Here is a 17,108-nt window from a genome sequence, read left to right as displayed (position 1 = left end):
CAGTCAGTAACAGCCTGTGGTGTAAAGTGAAGTTTATTCTTGCTATTTTGTTAAAAAGATGAAATCAGAAACCTACTTTTCTGTTTTGTTTTCTCACGTTACTTCAAAACAGATGAGGTTCCAATAAAAGACAAGCAAGTCCTTTCCTGGGGAACTCTGCCCACAGCACTGCTGCAGAGACAACTGTTTAGCTGTATCACAACAGATTAAATACTCTACTGGTTTGCTTAGATATTTGCTTTACACTAACCATGAGATCATAACTTCTTTTGAAAAGGCTCTTGCACTAATGGATACAGAAAGAGACAAAAAGACTTCAAAGCGATAATTGGTATTTTTGTCTCTAGCCCTGCTTTTACTGTGCTGTTTTGAGGTGGTTTATAAATGAGAATGGAAGGCTTTTCTGTTATTTTTCCTCCCTCTCTCTGTGCACACAGATTGAATCCTGTAAACACTTGCAGGTGAGAAGCAATCACTGATCAGTGATCCTCAGAACTCTGCTGGTATATGCATACCAGCAGAGACATATGTAACTGGACTGACTTTATGCAATTAGTCACATGGTGAAAGGATTGCAGATTCTTGGCCATAGCTTGTCCTTCAGAACAGAGTAATGAACCATCTCCTTCTTGCATGCAGTATTATTGCTGTGAATAGTCTGCTTTCATCCATCACTTTTGCCCACCCCCAAAAATCTTGAAGGATACGCTTTGCATTGTCCTGCAAGAGCTGATTTTTCAGCTCTTCATGTCCACAGTTCCCAAAGTTCTGCTCTGATAGACCTCTTTGTCTATCTTATCTCTACCATTGCAACAACATGAAAATATTTTCTCTTTGTCCAGTCTAAGCATAAAGTACAAAAGGCCATCACCTTCCAAAACCTCCTTTCCATGAACAGACCCCGAAAATAACTGACAGCAAAAATCCCGAAGGTGAACAGGGGCATGGGAAGCCCACTGCTCTCAGAGGCCTCCCATACTGACTGCCAGAAGCATAGCATGCTCTCCAATATCTGTACATTATCAGAGACAGCTGGGAAGACGTGGAAAAAACAGGCTAACAGGCATAACAGAAAATGGAAGGGAGGCAGACACTGGACATTGTTTTCATGAACAATGTAGTCAAAGACCTCCAGAACTAACCACTTTAACTGCTTAGGAAAGCTGACAGAGTGCAATAACCATGAAGTCTTTTTTCCTGCTTCTCTTCTGAGAGCGCACACTGCCTGGGGTTACTCTACCACTGTACACGTAAGCAAGCTTGTTCCTAGCGCCAGGACATGAGCTCTTCTGATTACGCTCTGAACGTGCAAAAGGCCAAGAAGGATGCAAAGTCAATGGGCTTGAAAATAGAAAGCAAGCTCAGCAACTTCATGACATGTCCCTGTCGTTCAGTTCAGTTACAAATTCTTGATTCTTTTTCTTATTTATGACGAACAGCATGGATGAGTGCGACAGCTAGAGACAGGAAAAACTGGTCACACTGTTCAAGCTATATTCAGGCAACTAAGGACACAGAGAAGCAATACAGTTTGGTGCTTATTACTAAGCAACGAAAGCTGTTGTACCAGGCAGAAGATGGACCCAAATCAATTACACAATCTACCATAACTTTGCAAGGTTTCTTTTCAAGACCAGAATAAGGGGTCCTAAAATGTCTTGTGAATTGGCACAGTGAACAAGTTTCCTGTTCTGCTTAAAACTGCAATTCCAACTGCCTGTTAGTATGCTTCTAACACTTATGTGTAACTGTTTTGCACAACTTTTATGCACCTCACAAAAAATATACCAGAAAACTTACCAGGTGGTCTGACAATGAGGAGAGGATTATCTGGAAGAATGACATAAATAAAAAAGGAATCTTAGTATTTTATTCCAAACCTTGTTATATATGAAATATATAGTGTCACTCAAGAAAATGTCAGTTGCAGAGGAACTGCCTTTAGCAACGCTGTGAATGTAGGATTTATGTCTCCTTGATTTGCAGAGCTAAGCATAACCTACACCTGCAGGCCTAACTTCCAAACGGAAATGTAACATACCTTACACATGCAAACCTTGGGCTCAGGCATTCATCATGTTTAGCACAGCTGTTTAATGGTATGGTATCAAAAATACGTGAAATTTATCATTTAACTCCTGTTGTCACAGTGATAGAAGTTTTGTAGGAGCCACCTGGACTGTGAAGGGAGCACTGTCCAATACTTCAGGAGCTTCTTCGTGTTTGAAATACTCTCTTTTTTAAAAAAATAAGGGAGGATGGAATAGATGTGGAATAACGATAACGCATGAACAGTCTCCATATTCATTACATTTCCATTTCTGTCATCTCTCAACTGGCCTTTATTGTACACAAAGTACCTGAAGAAAAGGCATAGTACTTATGTACTGATGCGGGAAGATAAACTCCAGGGAGTTTTTAGAGTTTAATGAAAGAACAGTGGCTTTCTTTTCTCTTCAGTACATTATGTAGGCTAAGTAGTATTTTCAGTAAGCTACTTGATCCCATGATGACACTCTTTATGGAGTATTCTCATCAGCTCAAACATCTCTATTGTGCAAAGAGCACTCCTCTCTCTTCTGACCTGTTCCATCACTGTAACTATACCATTTGGCTTTAGTTTTAGCAACTGCTTCTGTACTTCTGCCAGCTGGAAAGCCATCTTTGGCCACATGACAAGTGAAGAATCAGTACAAATAAAGTTTTAATTTTGATGGATTTAACCTGTAAATAAAGCTCACAAGGTGGCTGATTTTGGATTGAAAAACTAGACATTCAGGGCTGCGTACTGGCAGTTAGCCAATCAGCAAAACTCCCTGCATGATACAGCATGCTGTATTTGCCTTATGTTAAACTTTCTGCTTGGATTTATACTTCAGATTGATTTACTCATTTAAAAAAAAAAAGTCTGAATATGTTATGCAGGACCATTTACTTATCTTGCATCTTTGTCTCCCTTCTGTGAGGACCTACTTCCCTGGTTCTTAATGGATCTTCTGAAGCCAGCACTACAGGTTGATATTGAATAAGCGAAGACAGAGACCACAACCCCCCCTGCCCCCCCCCCACCCCGTAGTCAAAAGGGCAAAATTTGCAAGAGACAATTGACCTTTTGCTCAAGTAAAGATTGAAGAATTTGCCCTCTATTATTCAGCAGAGCCATTTGCCTTTGGCTCAATGGAAGAAGCAATGGGTAAAAATAGCTCATTTAACACGCTATTTTTAGAAGGGGGTGTTGCTCTTGAGCACACTGTTAGCCCTGTGAAAGAGCAGCAGGCTTTGTCAAAAAAAGAACAGAGAATTTGCCCATCTGATGGAACCATTGTTTCCTATATTTCTTTGAGAGACAACCGCTTCCAACTGTTCAGCTGTTCACAATTACGAAAACCAATTTACTAAACATTTGGTCAATCAAAGACATTAAACTTCCCATTGCTTCTCTGTTGTGGAACATTAGTAAGTTTTTGTATTTTAAATTTAACTTCCTGTTCCCCTGAAGCTCACTTTGATGTCACTTATATTTTCATGGTGGTATTAGGTGCACATACTATTCTCCTAGCTTTACTGAAAACAAATAAATAATTAAAAAAAAAAATCTCAAAGTAGCAGGTTCAGGATAATAACCACAATAATCATGCTGGTTTCATTGCCCTCCCACATCTTTTAGCAGGAAAAAGTTCTGAGTTGAAAATAAAAAGCAGAGCATACCAGATTCTGTGATAAATGAGACTGAAGAGCTAACAGGTCCATAACCAAAGGGATTCTTTGCCTGGACTTTAAAATAATACCTGCAACACAATGAGAGAAAATAAAACACCGATTCCACTGCAATGGCTAAATTATAAATAACACTGAAATAGGATGAGAATCAAACGTGTTAGTTCGATTCCAGTCAATTCCAGTGAGTTCAGGTGTTCTTTGCATTAAATCGACTTGGATACTCAGCCAGGCTATAAGCTGGCTGTTACACACAAATTTCACCTTTTTGCAATTGCTAACATGTATTTTTGGATTATTTCTTTTTATCATTCTTCTTCCAAGAGAACACACAATTACATCCATTTTATATGAAAAAAAATAGCAATAGACTACAAGAAAAAGCTGCTAGGAAATAAATTTTGATCTCAAGAAGTTTTAAACTGGATTATCTCCTAGGAAAGCAGTGGTGTGAACTGCAAACTAAAACCGTCAGATTGGTATGAGATCAGACACTAAGCTTTTGACTTTTCTTTAAAAACTCTAGCAATATTGAGATTACAGTTCTTGAATAATATGATAAATTTTCACATGTTGACTCAGTGTTTTCCCAAAGTATTTAAATAACATGCTTAACTTGAAGCACATGACTAGCCACCAGAACTCAACTCTTTGCTTGACAGAAGCATAATTGTTCTTACTTGGGGAGAAGAAAATGTGTAAGCACATTTTTATTTCACTTTGAAATATGATGATTTTTAGTTGATGCCTACCCTGACATTTATTTCTCAGATTAATGTTTTCTTCTTTCCCTTTTATCTTCTTACCCAGTACAGCAGAAACCAACTAGAATGGAAGATTACTGTAAAAAGTTCCAGCACAGCATTTTTTAAGTGCCTGTGTTTAGGTTTTCCTTTCTGGCACACTTGCTCAATTTCAGTCTTGTAAAGAAATTAAAAATAATAATAATAAAAAAGACTACGCCTCTGTAACATCCGCATGGAATCTGGACCTAGATTTAGCCTCCCATCCAAAAACAAACATCTCCAAGAGCATCCTCTGTGAACCACAGAACTGGGCAAGAGCTTACTCATGGGGACAGGTGCCACCAAGCATTGATTACCTCCTGTGGCAACGTCCATCTGAGTGGCAGCTCGGACGCTCCTCAGCTGGTGAAGGGGAGCCCTGTTACAAACATCATCCCCATCCTGCACAGAAAGCCGCCAGCGTGGCTCTGCTTGCACAGCCCAGCAATGGCTCATGCTGGGCTGAGACAGAGAGGTTCAGAGCAAACGTGGGCTGCTGTCCCCTGGAAGCTATTGCCACCTGGCACAGTTTACGTACAAAGTGTGGACACAATCCACATCAAAAGCTTTACTGCCCTTTTCTTCGCTTCTGTCCACAAGAAATGGTAATAGCCCTTCTGACATAACAGTGTAACGTGTAGCTTAATGTCACATAAGACACTCCTGCTTTGCAGCCTACCAGACAGCAGGCAAATTTAACAGGATCCAGCTGAAGGAACTTTGCTGTTTCTTTGCACTTTCCTGTACCATAAGATGTGTCTGCTCCTAGAGGACTTTACCACAGACCAGGACCTCAAGGCTGGTTCCCGAGATGAACCTCTCCAGCCAAAGCACCAGCTAAGCACATACAAGGCTAATCACACTGACAAAACAGTTGAACCAGCCCTGTGGCAAAGATGAATCTCTCTTTTCATTAAAAAGAATGTGTTTTTTTGTTGTGCCCAGTGAACTGCTTCATCTCAAAATTGAACTGATCCCTATGAAAAGGCTGGAAAGATGTGCAAATAACATCCAGTTCTTCAGCAGAAGGATGGCAGTCATGTGAGCACAGCTTTTCTGTGGAGCAAGCAGGTTATCTACAGGGTACATGCCAAGGCTCCACTCCCTAAAAATCACAGGCAGGTCCTCCAGCAAGGTCAACGTAGAAGCTAGAAGAATTGAAATATTCTGGGTTTCATCTGTGGCAGGAGCTTTGCCTTGTACCTGTGCCAGATCTGGAGCACACACATGATCAGATCCTCTGTGGGACGTGCTCCCACCCCTGCACGAGAGATGTGTCCCCTGTCCCTGCTGCATCCCTCAGCTGAGGTCACAAACCGACTCCACTCCTTTCTGCAGACAGATCTGCCTTTCATTAACCACTACATGATGCTCACAAAGGAGTCACAGCTTTCTTGTAAAAAGAAAAACATCACGGCAAAAAGAAACTGCACAGAACAGTGACATTTAGCAAGGCTATGGTTTTTGCTCATTTCTCGCACAAACCTTTCACTGGCAGAAATGTTGGCCCATAGTTTTAACTATTGGCCTTGATTTCCTGACAGCAGCTCACAAGCACTCAGGGTGGCTGGAGAAAGAGCAGAGGGGCAGCAAAAAGCCTCCTGTGTACTCCTGTACTTCTGGCCACCCGAGCAGAGCACACAGCTCGAGAATTGCTTTAAACCCCATGCGTTGCCAATGCTCCCACGGGACACCTGCACCAGGGGCACGGCCAGCGAGAAAATGCAAGCCTTTCAGTACACGTGTATTAATGCTAGGATCAAAACATTCCCATGAGCTACACAGACACCACACTCCACATTTAAAACAGGAGAATTAAAACAAGAGAAAGCAGCCCAAAAATCTGCTACTCAGAACGCATCTACTTCAGTAGGGAAAAGCAAGCAGTTTTGTATTTAATGCTCACTGCAGTAACTGATTACCTATGTAATCAGGGCAACTGTACTTTCATGTGTCCTATTGCGTACTTAAAAGCCCATCTGGGACACATGATTGTTCAAATTGCCTGCCTGACTGTCTGGAAAAAACAGCGATGAAGTTATGAGCATATTTCTCTTCACTAAATTGGAAAATTAGTTCCTAAGCCTTTATATATACAAGAAGCCTTTAGTAGTGCCAGCAAGAGAGCCAGGACTCATGACTTGCTGACCTGTGATTTAACTGCAGACCGTGCTACGATTGCTGTATTAAGTGAATCAATAAACTAACGCAGTCAGAATATATTTCTTTCTCAGACATGACAAATAAGAAATTGCCAAAGCCTTTCAAGATCCAGGAGTCTGACATTTTCATTAGTCAGAATCTTTATTTGCCTTACAGCTGATGAATTTGCCAAGAAATCTCAAATCAGTATAACGCAACTGTTCTCCATCACATAAATACATGAAGAAAATTTGCAATGTGTAAGTTGATTGTGCTTTGATTACACTTTGCTTAGCCAAACTTATAATAAATTGTTAACAACAGGCATATAAGAATCACAACTACATCAGATGCAAGGCCACCCGTTTGTTTATAATGCAGACAACAAAAAAGCTTTTCTTCCTGAAAATAAGCCTCCTTTGAGATTTTGTATACCACTTCTACTGACACGTAAAGAAGGGACATAAACTGTAATGGAGCAGTGAATATGGGATATTTTTATTCATTTAGGCTATATGACTAATCATATCACCATACCTGTCACTTTGAGCAAAATGATTTTATGACTTAATTCAAAGTGTCTCCCCCCTGCTGGAAATTACTAGCTGGCACTCGCAGCTACAAAGGGAGATCATCACTCAGCAGACAGGTTAGGGAAGCAGCAGTTTTTAAAAAGATTCATTATCCACAAATCATTTCCCCAGCCTCTCAGGAGGCATGAATCACCCCCTGGCCCTGCAGTCCCCATCAGCAGCTGGCTGAGATGGTAGGACATGCAGGCAGCATCCCCGCCTGCCCTGACGGGGACCACCCCAGCACCACAGCCACACGCTGGCCAAGGGGAAGGTGGGACAGCTGCTGTGCAGACCTCCCTCGGTGCTGGACAAGGGCCACGGTGGCTCTGCAGAGGGTACACATGCAGCAGCTGACTGCTCCTTGCAGGAGAGGAACCAGCATGCATGCCTGACCTGGCTGCTGGGTGGACACTCACAGGGGTTGCTGCCTCCATCAAAAAATGGACTAGCACCACATATATCGTGAATATTTATACTAAATATAATAATAAGACACTAGAGCAGTGCTGGTAGAGGAGTTTCCTGTACAGGTGTTGACAGGTATGTGCCACTAGGTCCACTGCTTGCATGAGTTAAGGGGTTCATCCACATCTCACCTTGTCTGTGCTGCTCTGGTGACACAAAGCAGGTGTTTGTGGCTGGTGATACTTGTCGGACATCCCGCAGCTTTGTTTTAGTGGAGATACAGAAGCCCCCACAGCCAGAAGTTCCTACAATTGATCTGTTTGAAGTTAGACCTGAGTAAACCTCTGAGAGCCTCCTGAGAAATGCTCTGCACAACACTGGAATTGGTAGCAGCACTCTGGGGTGAAAATAGCCCTGAAGGGAACAGAAACTGAGCAGACAGGGAAGAAGATTTGAAGAGACATGGAGATACAGTGGCAAAGGAGGGTGTTTTGAATCAGGAGGCTGTCTAACCACTACCTACCATAAGGCTCTGCCACAGCTTTCCCACACAAAGGCAGGAAAAAGCCTAACCATGTTCAAGAAGGAGTTTGAAATGTTTGTGAAGAGGATTATAATGTCTGTGTTGCAGGAGATTGGATTTAGTGGGTGAGTGGATGCTTTCCAGCCCTTTGCATCACTCTCCTGTGATGGCTGAGAGTTAAGCCTAGGGAAGGGACATTGTCAAGACTGCTGTTTTTAAGATTTAATAAGAGTTAAAGTAATTTTAGCGTTTACATTCACATGGCACAAGGAAACGGCTTCTGTACTCCGTGAAGCTGACCAGAGTTTTGCTAATGGAAAAACTACTTCTCAACTGGAGGCTAGACTGGGTCTCAGAATAAAACTTATCACATGGGTTAAATTTAGACATCCATTCTGTTTGTGAAACCTAAACACCAGGCAGACGTTTTCCAGGACATGTTGACAGCTCCAAGTCTTCTCTGGAGCTGACTTCTGCCACAACGCCAGTCTCTTTCTGATACACAGCGTGCACCATGGATAGCACCACTGATAACCCCTCATGGGGCGCCCAGCACTCAATTGCATCTGAATACAGTAAATCTGACTTAATCACAGATTTCTCACAAAATGCATTCCTAAGGCAAACATCAAATTTTTAGACTAACTTCTGATATGCCACATTTTCTTAATTAGGATGGGGTCCTTTCCCAGTGGTTAGGGAGTTATTTTTAAGACAAAAAATATGCAGTGAACTCGGTCTGTGGATTTGGAGAATGTAAGTGAGATTGGCTGATACACACAATTTTGCTGTTGAAAAGAACCCTCCTTCTCCACCACAGATCCCACATGAAGCCTTTTTTCTTTTCCACAGAGTGTACAACAGGAGCCAATGGATTACACTGTTCTTCAGAAAGAGGCTAGGAAAATAGATTTTGTTTGAATCTCCCTGCTTTGGAACAGCCTTAAAATTCAACTGGGGAGTCACAAGGTTCATGGATATGCATGAACCTATAACCTTGCCGGAAATGGCCTCATGACATCACACCAGGGGTATACTTTGCATGCTCTTCCCCTAGAATTTCATTCAGTTATGCATAAGACTAGAAAATGCATTTTTAAAATGAGATTTTTTTCTGTTATCGATATGTGCTTTTATATACACAAACACATGTACACACAGTCATCTACTCCAGGACTAACATGGTAATATAACTAGATGTGCAATTTATAAAATAATTTGCTGTGAAACAGAATGAGTAAAATCTAGATCAGACAGATATTTATACTAAGGCCAAGAAAAAGGGTTACCAATTTTCAGATCTATTTTACTTCCCTAAGAGAACTGAAAAAGAATGGATCAAATCCTTACCGCGTGTTTGGCTTCAGGTTCTCAATTGGTAAATGGGTAGTGCCTGCAGTCCTGGTTGACCATTTATTCTTCAAAAAGTCATCATAGGATGCACTGTAAACCAGATAGCCTGTAAATGGGAAAGACAAAGAGTTCGGAGGGTTCTAAACATAAGTGATATCCCAATCCTTATGTGCCATGGTAGATTTCATGGGTTAAAAGGAGTGAAACATCTTTGAAAGTGAGTTGACAGCCTAACTGTCCTGGAAATACCAGGCTACTAGAATTTCCTGTCATTAGCCAATGATGATGGTGCTTTACATCAGAGGATGGTGCCAAGATGCAAGTACTGATTTAAAACACAGCGAAGGCAAAAAGATGTCAACCCATTCACTGCTTTAAGTGACACACTGTGCAGAAACTAATGTAGTTAGAGATCCTGTGATGTTTGATTTTTTCATTTTTAGGCAAATTATGCTCAGTAAGGTACTGAGGTACTGGATCAACAGCCTTGAAGAATGAAACGCTTTTGGATAGACACCACATGGCCTGTTCAGGTGCAGCCTTTTCCCTGCCCAACCCTTATCACTGCTTCGGCTCTGCCAGTTCCTGTCCCTCTGCCATCATTGTCATCCACAGAGGTGGGTGAGAATCCTCAAAAACTGAATGTTAGCACCAAGGCAGTGGCCTTTTCCGTTGCTTATTTCAGATCTTTTGGGTCCACTGACAAATTGGGGTTGACTCTTTTATAAAACATTTTCTTTTTTTATTTACTCTAGTGTTTTTAGCAAGTTTTGCGATTCATTTCTGAAGTCAGTTTGTGGCTCTCTAAAGGTCAAAAGACATTAAAGTTTATGTAAATTAATACAGATGCTTGACATCCCTCGCTCTCCACCACTTGACATCCTCACCTTCCCCACCTCGCCCTCAGGAGAACAGCCCCGCACCCCCAGACGCTGGGGCCGCCAGCTCTGCGGTACCTGTCACCATGTCTCCTTGAGCAGGTTTGGCCCAGTCCACGATGACAAAGGAGTGACAGCCTTCTACTGCCACAACGGTGATGTTGTGAGGGGCTTTGAGGGGACGCGGCTCTCTCTCTTTAAGGTCATTAGGGATGATCTCGTCAAGGCTTTCCACCTGGAAGTGCTCCAGGGCCTCTGTCAAGGAGCAGGGCGCTGCTGGATCTTTGTTTAGGTAGGTCACATAAGGAGCTAGAGGAGACAAGGAAGGGTGGCATTTAGTTAGCAGTTTGTAGACTCCACAGAGCAGCACACAGTCTGACAATTTCCTGAAAAGAAGAGAATGAAGTTTTGTGAAGCACTGTAAAATTCCTCCCCTTCCAGCCTGTTGAAAGTCCTACATCAATAGAAATTAATCCTTTTATTCTTAACTGTAAAAATTAGACAGTAGTTTCCTGTATCTCCAAAGCATACATCTGCAATATCAGTGGGTTTTGTCTGTTTGTTTGTTTTAATTTTCTGGTGCTGTCCAGAAACTTTCTAGAGCATTTCCACAATTGACATAAATTTTAGCACCAGGGAAAACATAAAATAACAAATAGCCCACATGACTAGGCTTTTCCTTATGTTTAAACAGGATTTCCTGTGTTTCCATTTGTACCCATGGCATTCTGTCCTTTCAGTGCGTACCACTGAGAAGAGCATGGCTCCCTCTTCTTTCATGCCCCCATCATGTATTTAGGCACATTGGTAAGGTCCTCCTCAGCTTTCTCTTCCGCATGTTGAACAGTCCCAGCCATCTCAGCCTCTCCTTGTACATGAGATGCTCCAAACCCTTCATCACCTTCCTGGCCCCAGTGAATTCCTGCATCCCTGCCTAGCCCAGCCACTCTGACTTGCACATAGTTCTTTGTATTTTAACGTGACATGTCCTGGATTGGTCTCAGGCAAGTCCCAAAGGCTTCCTTGCACCATGGCAGTATACATGACCTAAAGGAACAACATTAAAGTAAAAATAGCTGTAGAGAAATGGCTGGTGCTCTATTTGCCTTCTTCACCCTTTCCTTAGCTTATGCCCCTCAAACGAGACTCTTGCACTTTATCAAAGAAATTTAGAAAGGAAAGCTAAGATTTTGGTGGTCTGCAAAGGCTCACATTCAATTTGACTGATAAGCAAGGGAAAGTGGGATACCAATATTCAGGTCTGCCCCACACTCACAACTGTACCCAGTTACTCAAAGAGAGGAGGTCCAATTTTGCTACAATAGGCAGAAGGGAGTGGAGTGATTGCAGGACCACCTCCCCACATTACCTCCAGCTGCTCTGGGAGGCTGGGTGGAAACGTCACCTAGCAGGGAACAGATCACTGCCCTGGCCTTTGATCAACATCTACGACTTTAACAGGTCCTAGTGGTTGGTTCTTACACAAACATCCTGAAGCTGGGCTGAAACAATGGGGTGAGCAAGAAGAGTAATTCCAAGGTGAAGTCTGACTGCTTACAGAAAGCAATTATCACAGTGTTAATGTGATATTAAGGGGCTGTGTGTTAAGGGGCTGGTAGTCATGAGTCCCCACCTTCCAGGCACCCAACCTGTAACTTCTGCTTTTAGAACATTTATAATGACCAGAATTGCACTTTGGCTCAGGAAAAGATTAAACTATCTTGTTATTGACTTAAATGTCACAGTAACATCCAAAGTAAGGACTGTAATGCTTGCCTTTGGAAATGTTTATTCAGTTGCAATAATACAAACCATTGAAATGATAATATTTTTTTCCCTAGTGCCTTTAAATGTTCATAAACCAATGTTTCTTGGTTTATCTTATTGGATTTCATGCCCTTAGGGATTTTTTCCAAATCTTGCAATGAAGTTAATTTTAGCCTCTTTAGTTAAATTAATCAAGAAGCACTGTCAGCGAGAGCACTGAACAGAAACATTGTTAAACTATTTGGACAGGGAAACTGAGGATGCACTGGAAAAAGTCTTGGCAAATATAAAAACAAATATTTTACTCCAGCAGCAGAGCTCCACTCTAAGCCATGTGAAGCTTGTAGGTCTGGGAATGTAAGGCAAGACGTGAATCAAAGCTGACTCTCCATCCCCTGAACTCACATCTGAAATGCCAGGTGAGCCAGGTTGACCTCAGTTCAAATGCCAGAGGCTGCTGTGGGCCTACCAGTGTGGGATGGAGGCTGGCATACAGTGTTCTAGCGCTTCAGAATCCCTCCAGTCTGACCTCAAGCTGCTTCTCTGACACAGAAGCAGAGCAGCTCTGAGGTGACAGCAGCAATGCCTACCTACACACATGAATGGCTCAAATATGCAGGAGCGTCACTCATTGCTCATGCCAATATACCGTGGGTTCCTTCCCTATGATTCTTTTACAGAGAAGAGATATAAATAGCAAAGCCAAATTTATCTCTATTAGTTTTACCTTTTGGAAAGCTCATATCCAAAATGTTATTTAGGTCCTCCAGAGGACAGCTCACACCTGTGTGGAGACTTGCATTGACTGAACTACCAGTGTGAATTAAAAGTGATGCAGCTGAGATGAACTGAGCACCAAAGTAGACACTCTTGCTTTCTTACTGACTTCAAGTAAACTGAACAAGAGGCAGAATATAAAGCAGAGCATTTACACTGGAAGAGTAGAAAGAGGTTTGCAGTACTTCAGCAACATCAGTGAGCCCACATGCAGACATGCAAGTGTCAAAGCTATGAACAAGTACAGCTGTTTGGGTTTCCCAGGTGGCAGGCCTTACAAGGACCACGCGTTAGTCTGTTGGATATGTCTGTGCAATGGCCTCAGCATAAGGGCTGACCCCCCCCCCCCCCCCCCCCAAAACAAGAATTACTTGCAGCACAAGTAGCAAGCTACATAAAATAAAGGATATCCTTACCAGTGAACCGTTTCTTCCCAGCAATATCATATTCTGACACAGGGCCAGAGCCAACAACACTAGTCTCTGGATAGTCTATTTCTGATTCAGTTGTTGTAGAAGTGGTGGTGGTAGTGACAGTGGTGGTGGTTGGTGGCAAAGTGCTCTCAAAGAACTCGTAATCTTAAAAGGAAACATAAAATAAAAACGTTACCTGCTTCAACATGAAGCTCAACTTTTGGCTCAACTATGAGAAGGGAAATATTTCTGTTACCAGACACAACCCCAAAGGAGTGCTACGCATCCTCCCACAGCTGCTGCACAGTCCTTACGGACTCATGGTCAATCACACCTCAGTCTTGCAAGGGCTTCTACCAAACTGATGGACAGCAAACATAAATACTAATGCCAACGGTGGCTGGGACCTCACTCACACGGGTAAAAAGGGTGACAATAAACAAATGTATTCATATAGCCATACTCTGAATGCACTTCATCTGCCACCTCCCCTTACAACCCCCCAAAAGAAGACAGTACAGTAACTGAATCCCTGGTCACAGCCCTCAGATGCCAAAGAAGGGAGATGAGGGAGTAAAAAATATGGCTTTTTAAGCCACCTGTGCATTGTTCTTCTAAAATCTTAGAGCTGGTTCACCTTAAATTTTCCCACAACTTAGAGGCATGGAGGCATGAATACTTGCCATCCATGGTCTCATTAGGGAAAGTAATTTGGCAAACGTGAATCTCCTGATATTTGGTCCTCTTTGGTATTCAGTCCAGTTGAATCCAGTGCTCTTTGCAAAGCCGCCGTGCTACAATACTGACACACAAAATAAAGGAAAAGAAACATTTGTCCTATTGTACAGGCTATGGAAACTCAGCTGTCTGCTTTGACTGTTTTCTCCTAACACTGCTGAAATCTGTTTTCTGTAGGTGACCTGCCCCTGAAGGGAGCCCCAGCAAAAGAACTGCACACTGAGTATATTCCACTTACACAAGGATATAAGGAACGTGCTTTGTAAGACTTGTGCAGTTCTAAGTTCATCTTCTCCTTCCCACATTCTAAACGTTAGCCTCAGTATGAAGCTATCAGAATAAAAAGCACAAAAGTCTAGGATGTTTTCCTTACAGCTGCTGCACTCTCTTTTACAAAGTTCTCTCTCTCTCTCTCTCTTTTTTTTTTTTTTCCTTTGGATTGGTTTGACTTAAATTCCCAGCACTGTATCCACAAAGAATAAACTTTATTATTCTGGAGCCATAAATTCTACTACAAAGCTGATACTAAAAAGCTTTGAGTTTAGCAGAGGTCTGTATTTATCTGCTTTAATATGTAGGAGTAGCAGATGAATCTGAGGAATACAAGAAGCAGAACATCAGAAGTTAGCGGTGACATAAAATGAATACTAGTTCCAGTAATTTATTATTTGCATTCCCTGTGCAAACTTATAATTAAACGCTAGGATTTGAAGCTTCTTCTTAAGCTAAGTTTTGTGTGTCCTGACTTATAATAACAAGAAGGCATTAATTATAACCCCCAAAAATGTTTCCCTCTTCTACTTCTCTGTTTTGAAATCTCTTTAATTTAGGTTCCACGTGGATTCAGCAGACTAATTATTTTATATGTAGGTGATCTCATTCAGTATGAGAATGTTTTATAGTCTAAATGAAGACTATAGATCAAAAAAAGACAAAAATATTCATAATGATGAATTAATAATTCATTAGCACTCTAGTGATAAAAACTCAAGTTTCCAGGAATCATATAATACTTTGATTTTCTACTTTAAAAGAATCCAGTGGCTTTGGGCTGGGTTAGAAGTTGTACCAGAGAAAGTCTAGCATTGAAGAGGTGAGTGTATGAACCAGCTCTGAATGCGATTTATTTCCAGAATAGGTTCCTGTTAGATTGCAGGACTGACAGAAAGGGACCCTCAGGCCCAGAAACAGTAGCATTTGCACCATGGCTCTTCACATATGTCACAGGGCTCTGGAAAGCTTTTCCATATCACCACTGCTTGCTTAAGCTCCTGCGCATCAACCTGTCACCCCAAACCCAACTCCAAAGAAAGAAAAGGGGAAAACAAAACAGTAAAAGTCCCTACTTGCAACATATTTAGAATTAAACAGTACCATCGTCATATATCACATATGCCTCTGGAGTTGCTGTCACATCTGAATCCAGTCCTGAGAATGTGTCTACTGAAGGAGAAAGAAAAAAAATCATGTAAGAATTCAATAGCCTCCCTAGTAAGATACTTCTGGAATAAAGTTTAAAATAAAAATTTTTATTCAGTTGATTTGTAAAGAAATAAAACAAATGCCAAGTTTCTGGATAACACAGTGACAGTCCCCTCTGCTCATTTAGAATAACAAATCAATAACTAGTCACAACAGCCAGGAATTTTGCTGGGAGAAAATTGGTCAAGAGCTACTACTTAAAAATAGAGTGTAATGCACCTTCCAGGAGCTCTGACCTGCACCCTGGGGGTTTTGGAGCAAAGACAGACTGCCTGCACCTACATAATGATCAAGTCAGGATTTGACAATATTTTATTGTCTCAGGAGCAGCAAATAAGAAATTTATATACTATATAAATATATACGTCCAAGAAAATCAAATAAACATAAAACTTCTATTCAAATATCTTTTGCAGGACAATAAAAATCAAGCAATCCACAGAGCCATGCCATTTATAGACTATGTCAATGCAGTCCCAAAGGAATGGATTTGTACAAGGAGGCAATTGGTGCTGGATCTCTCAGGGTTTTACTTTGCACTAGCTCTAGTATGATCCAGTGGACTGAATGGCCATGACAGGTCAGGACACAGACATACTGAAACACCATTTCTGCTTTAGTTTCATTCAAAAGGAATTCAGATTGTTCACACTTCGATTGCTCCACAGTGCAGACGAAAGCATGCCAAGTAGAGACGATTATGAGGTGCACATCAAGAGCTCCCAGTTTAGCCCAAAAACTAATGCAAATGCACCCATTGTCTTAAATGCCTGTTCCTGTATATCATCTCAATCTCTCTGCAGGTCACGTGTCCAGTACCTGACACACCAACTGTCAGCTACCTCATCTTGTGAATTCTGGAGGCTTCCTACCATGCTCCGAGAAATACATTTCTCCACATGTTATTATGGGAAGCCAAAGAGTACACAAAGTTCATGTTAGCCATGAAAAGCAATGCAAAGAAAGCAGAAGTGTTGCACTGGAATCCACGGCAGGTAAAATCAGAGGTCTCCAATGAAATGCTGGGGTTGAGGAAAGGGTAGTATACAAATACAAGCAAGAGAAAGGCAGCACTGACTATCCAAAATTTGGTAATGTTTCTTTAAAAAAAAATGATATGAAAGGAAAAAAAAAAATGATATTTTTACTATACCGGTACTATGAGCATTACAAAATTTCAACAGCCAACCTCAAATAACTTACAAATATAATCTGAATGATACATTTTCATTTTGCCTTTTTTTTTTTTTAATTTAGAACCAACAAGTATTGCACAAAAACTGGTATTTTTCTACTGCAATCAGTTTCTTTAAAAACAGCTCGAATCACACAGCAGTGATTTTAATTCCAAAATAAGCTATGAAAACACAGGAAATTGGTTAATTCTTGCCAGACTTTCATATAGCAAAAGCTGACATTTTCTCATGGCAGACTTCTGCAGCCTCTCTTCAGGAGATCAGCCACTTACTTTAAAGCCTCTTCACTTCTCCAAGGCTAGATAGATCCTCTGTGGAATTCTGCAGAGCTTCTCACCCCAGTTAGCTGGTATCTAT

The 17,108-nt window shown here is 41.5% G+C and overlaps 1 protein-coding gene across 2 annotated transcripts in view; it reads right to left on the bottom strand.

Annotated features, from left to right (window-relative positions):
• The window catches only part of FNDC1 (fibronectin type III domain containing 1), a 67,834-nt gene that overhangs the window by 5,473 nt on the left and 45,253 nt on the right, over positions 1 to 17,108 (bottom strand). For both annotated transcript variants that reach the window (XM_035538545.2, XM_035538547.1), the window contains exons 12-17: positions 15,448 to 15,516; positions 13,339 to 13,500; positions 10,457 to 10,687; positions 9,498 to 9,606; positions 3,709 to 3,788; positions 1,801 to 1,830 (exon numbers count right to left, since the gene is read on the bottom strand). In XM_035538545.2, coding sequence (XP_035394438.1) covers positions 1,801 to 1,830; positions 3,709 to 3,788; positions 9,498 to 9,606; positions 10,457 to 10,687; positions 13,339 to 13,500; positions 15,448 to 15,516 — 681 coding nt within the window. The remainder of the gene's footprint in view (positions 1 to 1,800; positions 1,831 to 3,708; positions 3,789 to 9,497; positions 9,607 to 10,456; positions 10,688 to 13,338; positions 13,501 to 15,447; positions 15,517 to 17,108) is intronic.

Source organism: Cygnus atratus, chromosome 3 (assembly GCF_013377495.2).
Source record: "Cygnus atratus isolate AKBS03 ecotype Queensland, Australia chromosome 3, CAtr_DNAZoo_HiC_assembly, whole genome shotgun sequence".
Taxonomy (NCBI): domain Eukaryota; kingdom Metazoa; phylum Chordata; class Aves; order Anseriformes; family Anatidae; genus Cygnus; species Cygnus atratus.
This window is presented reverse-complemented; position numbering and strand designations above follow the sequence as displayed.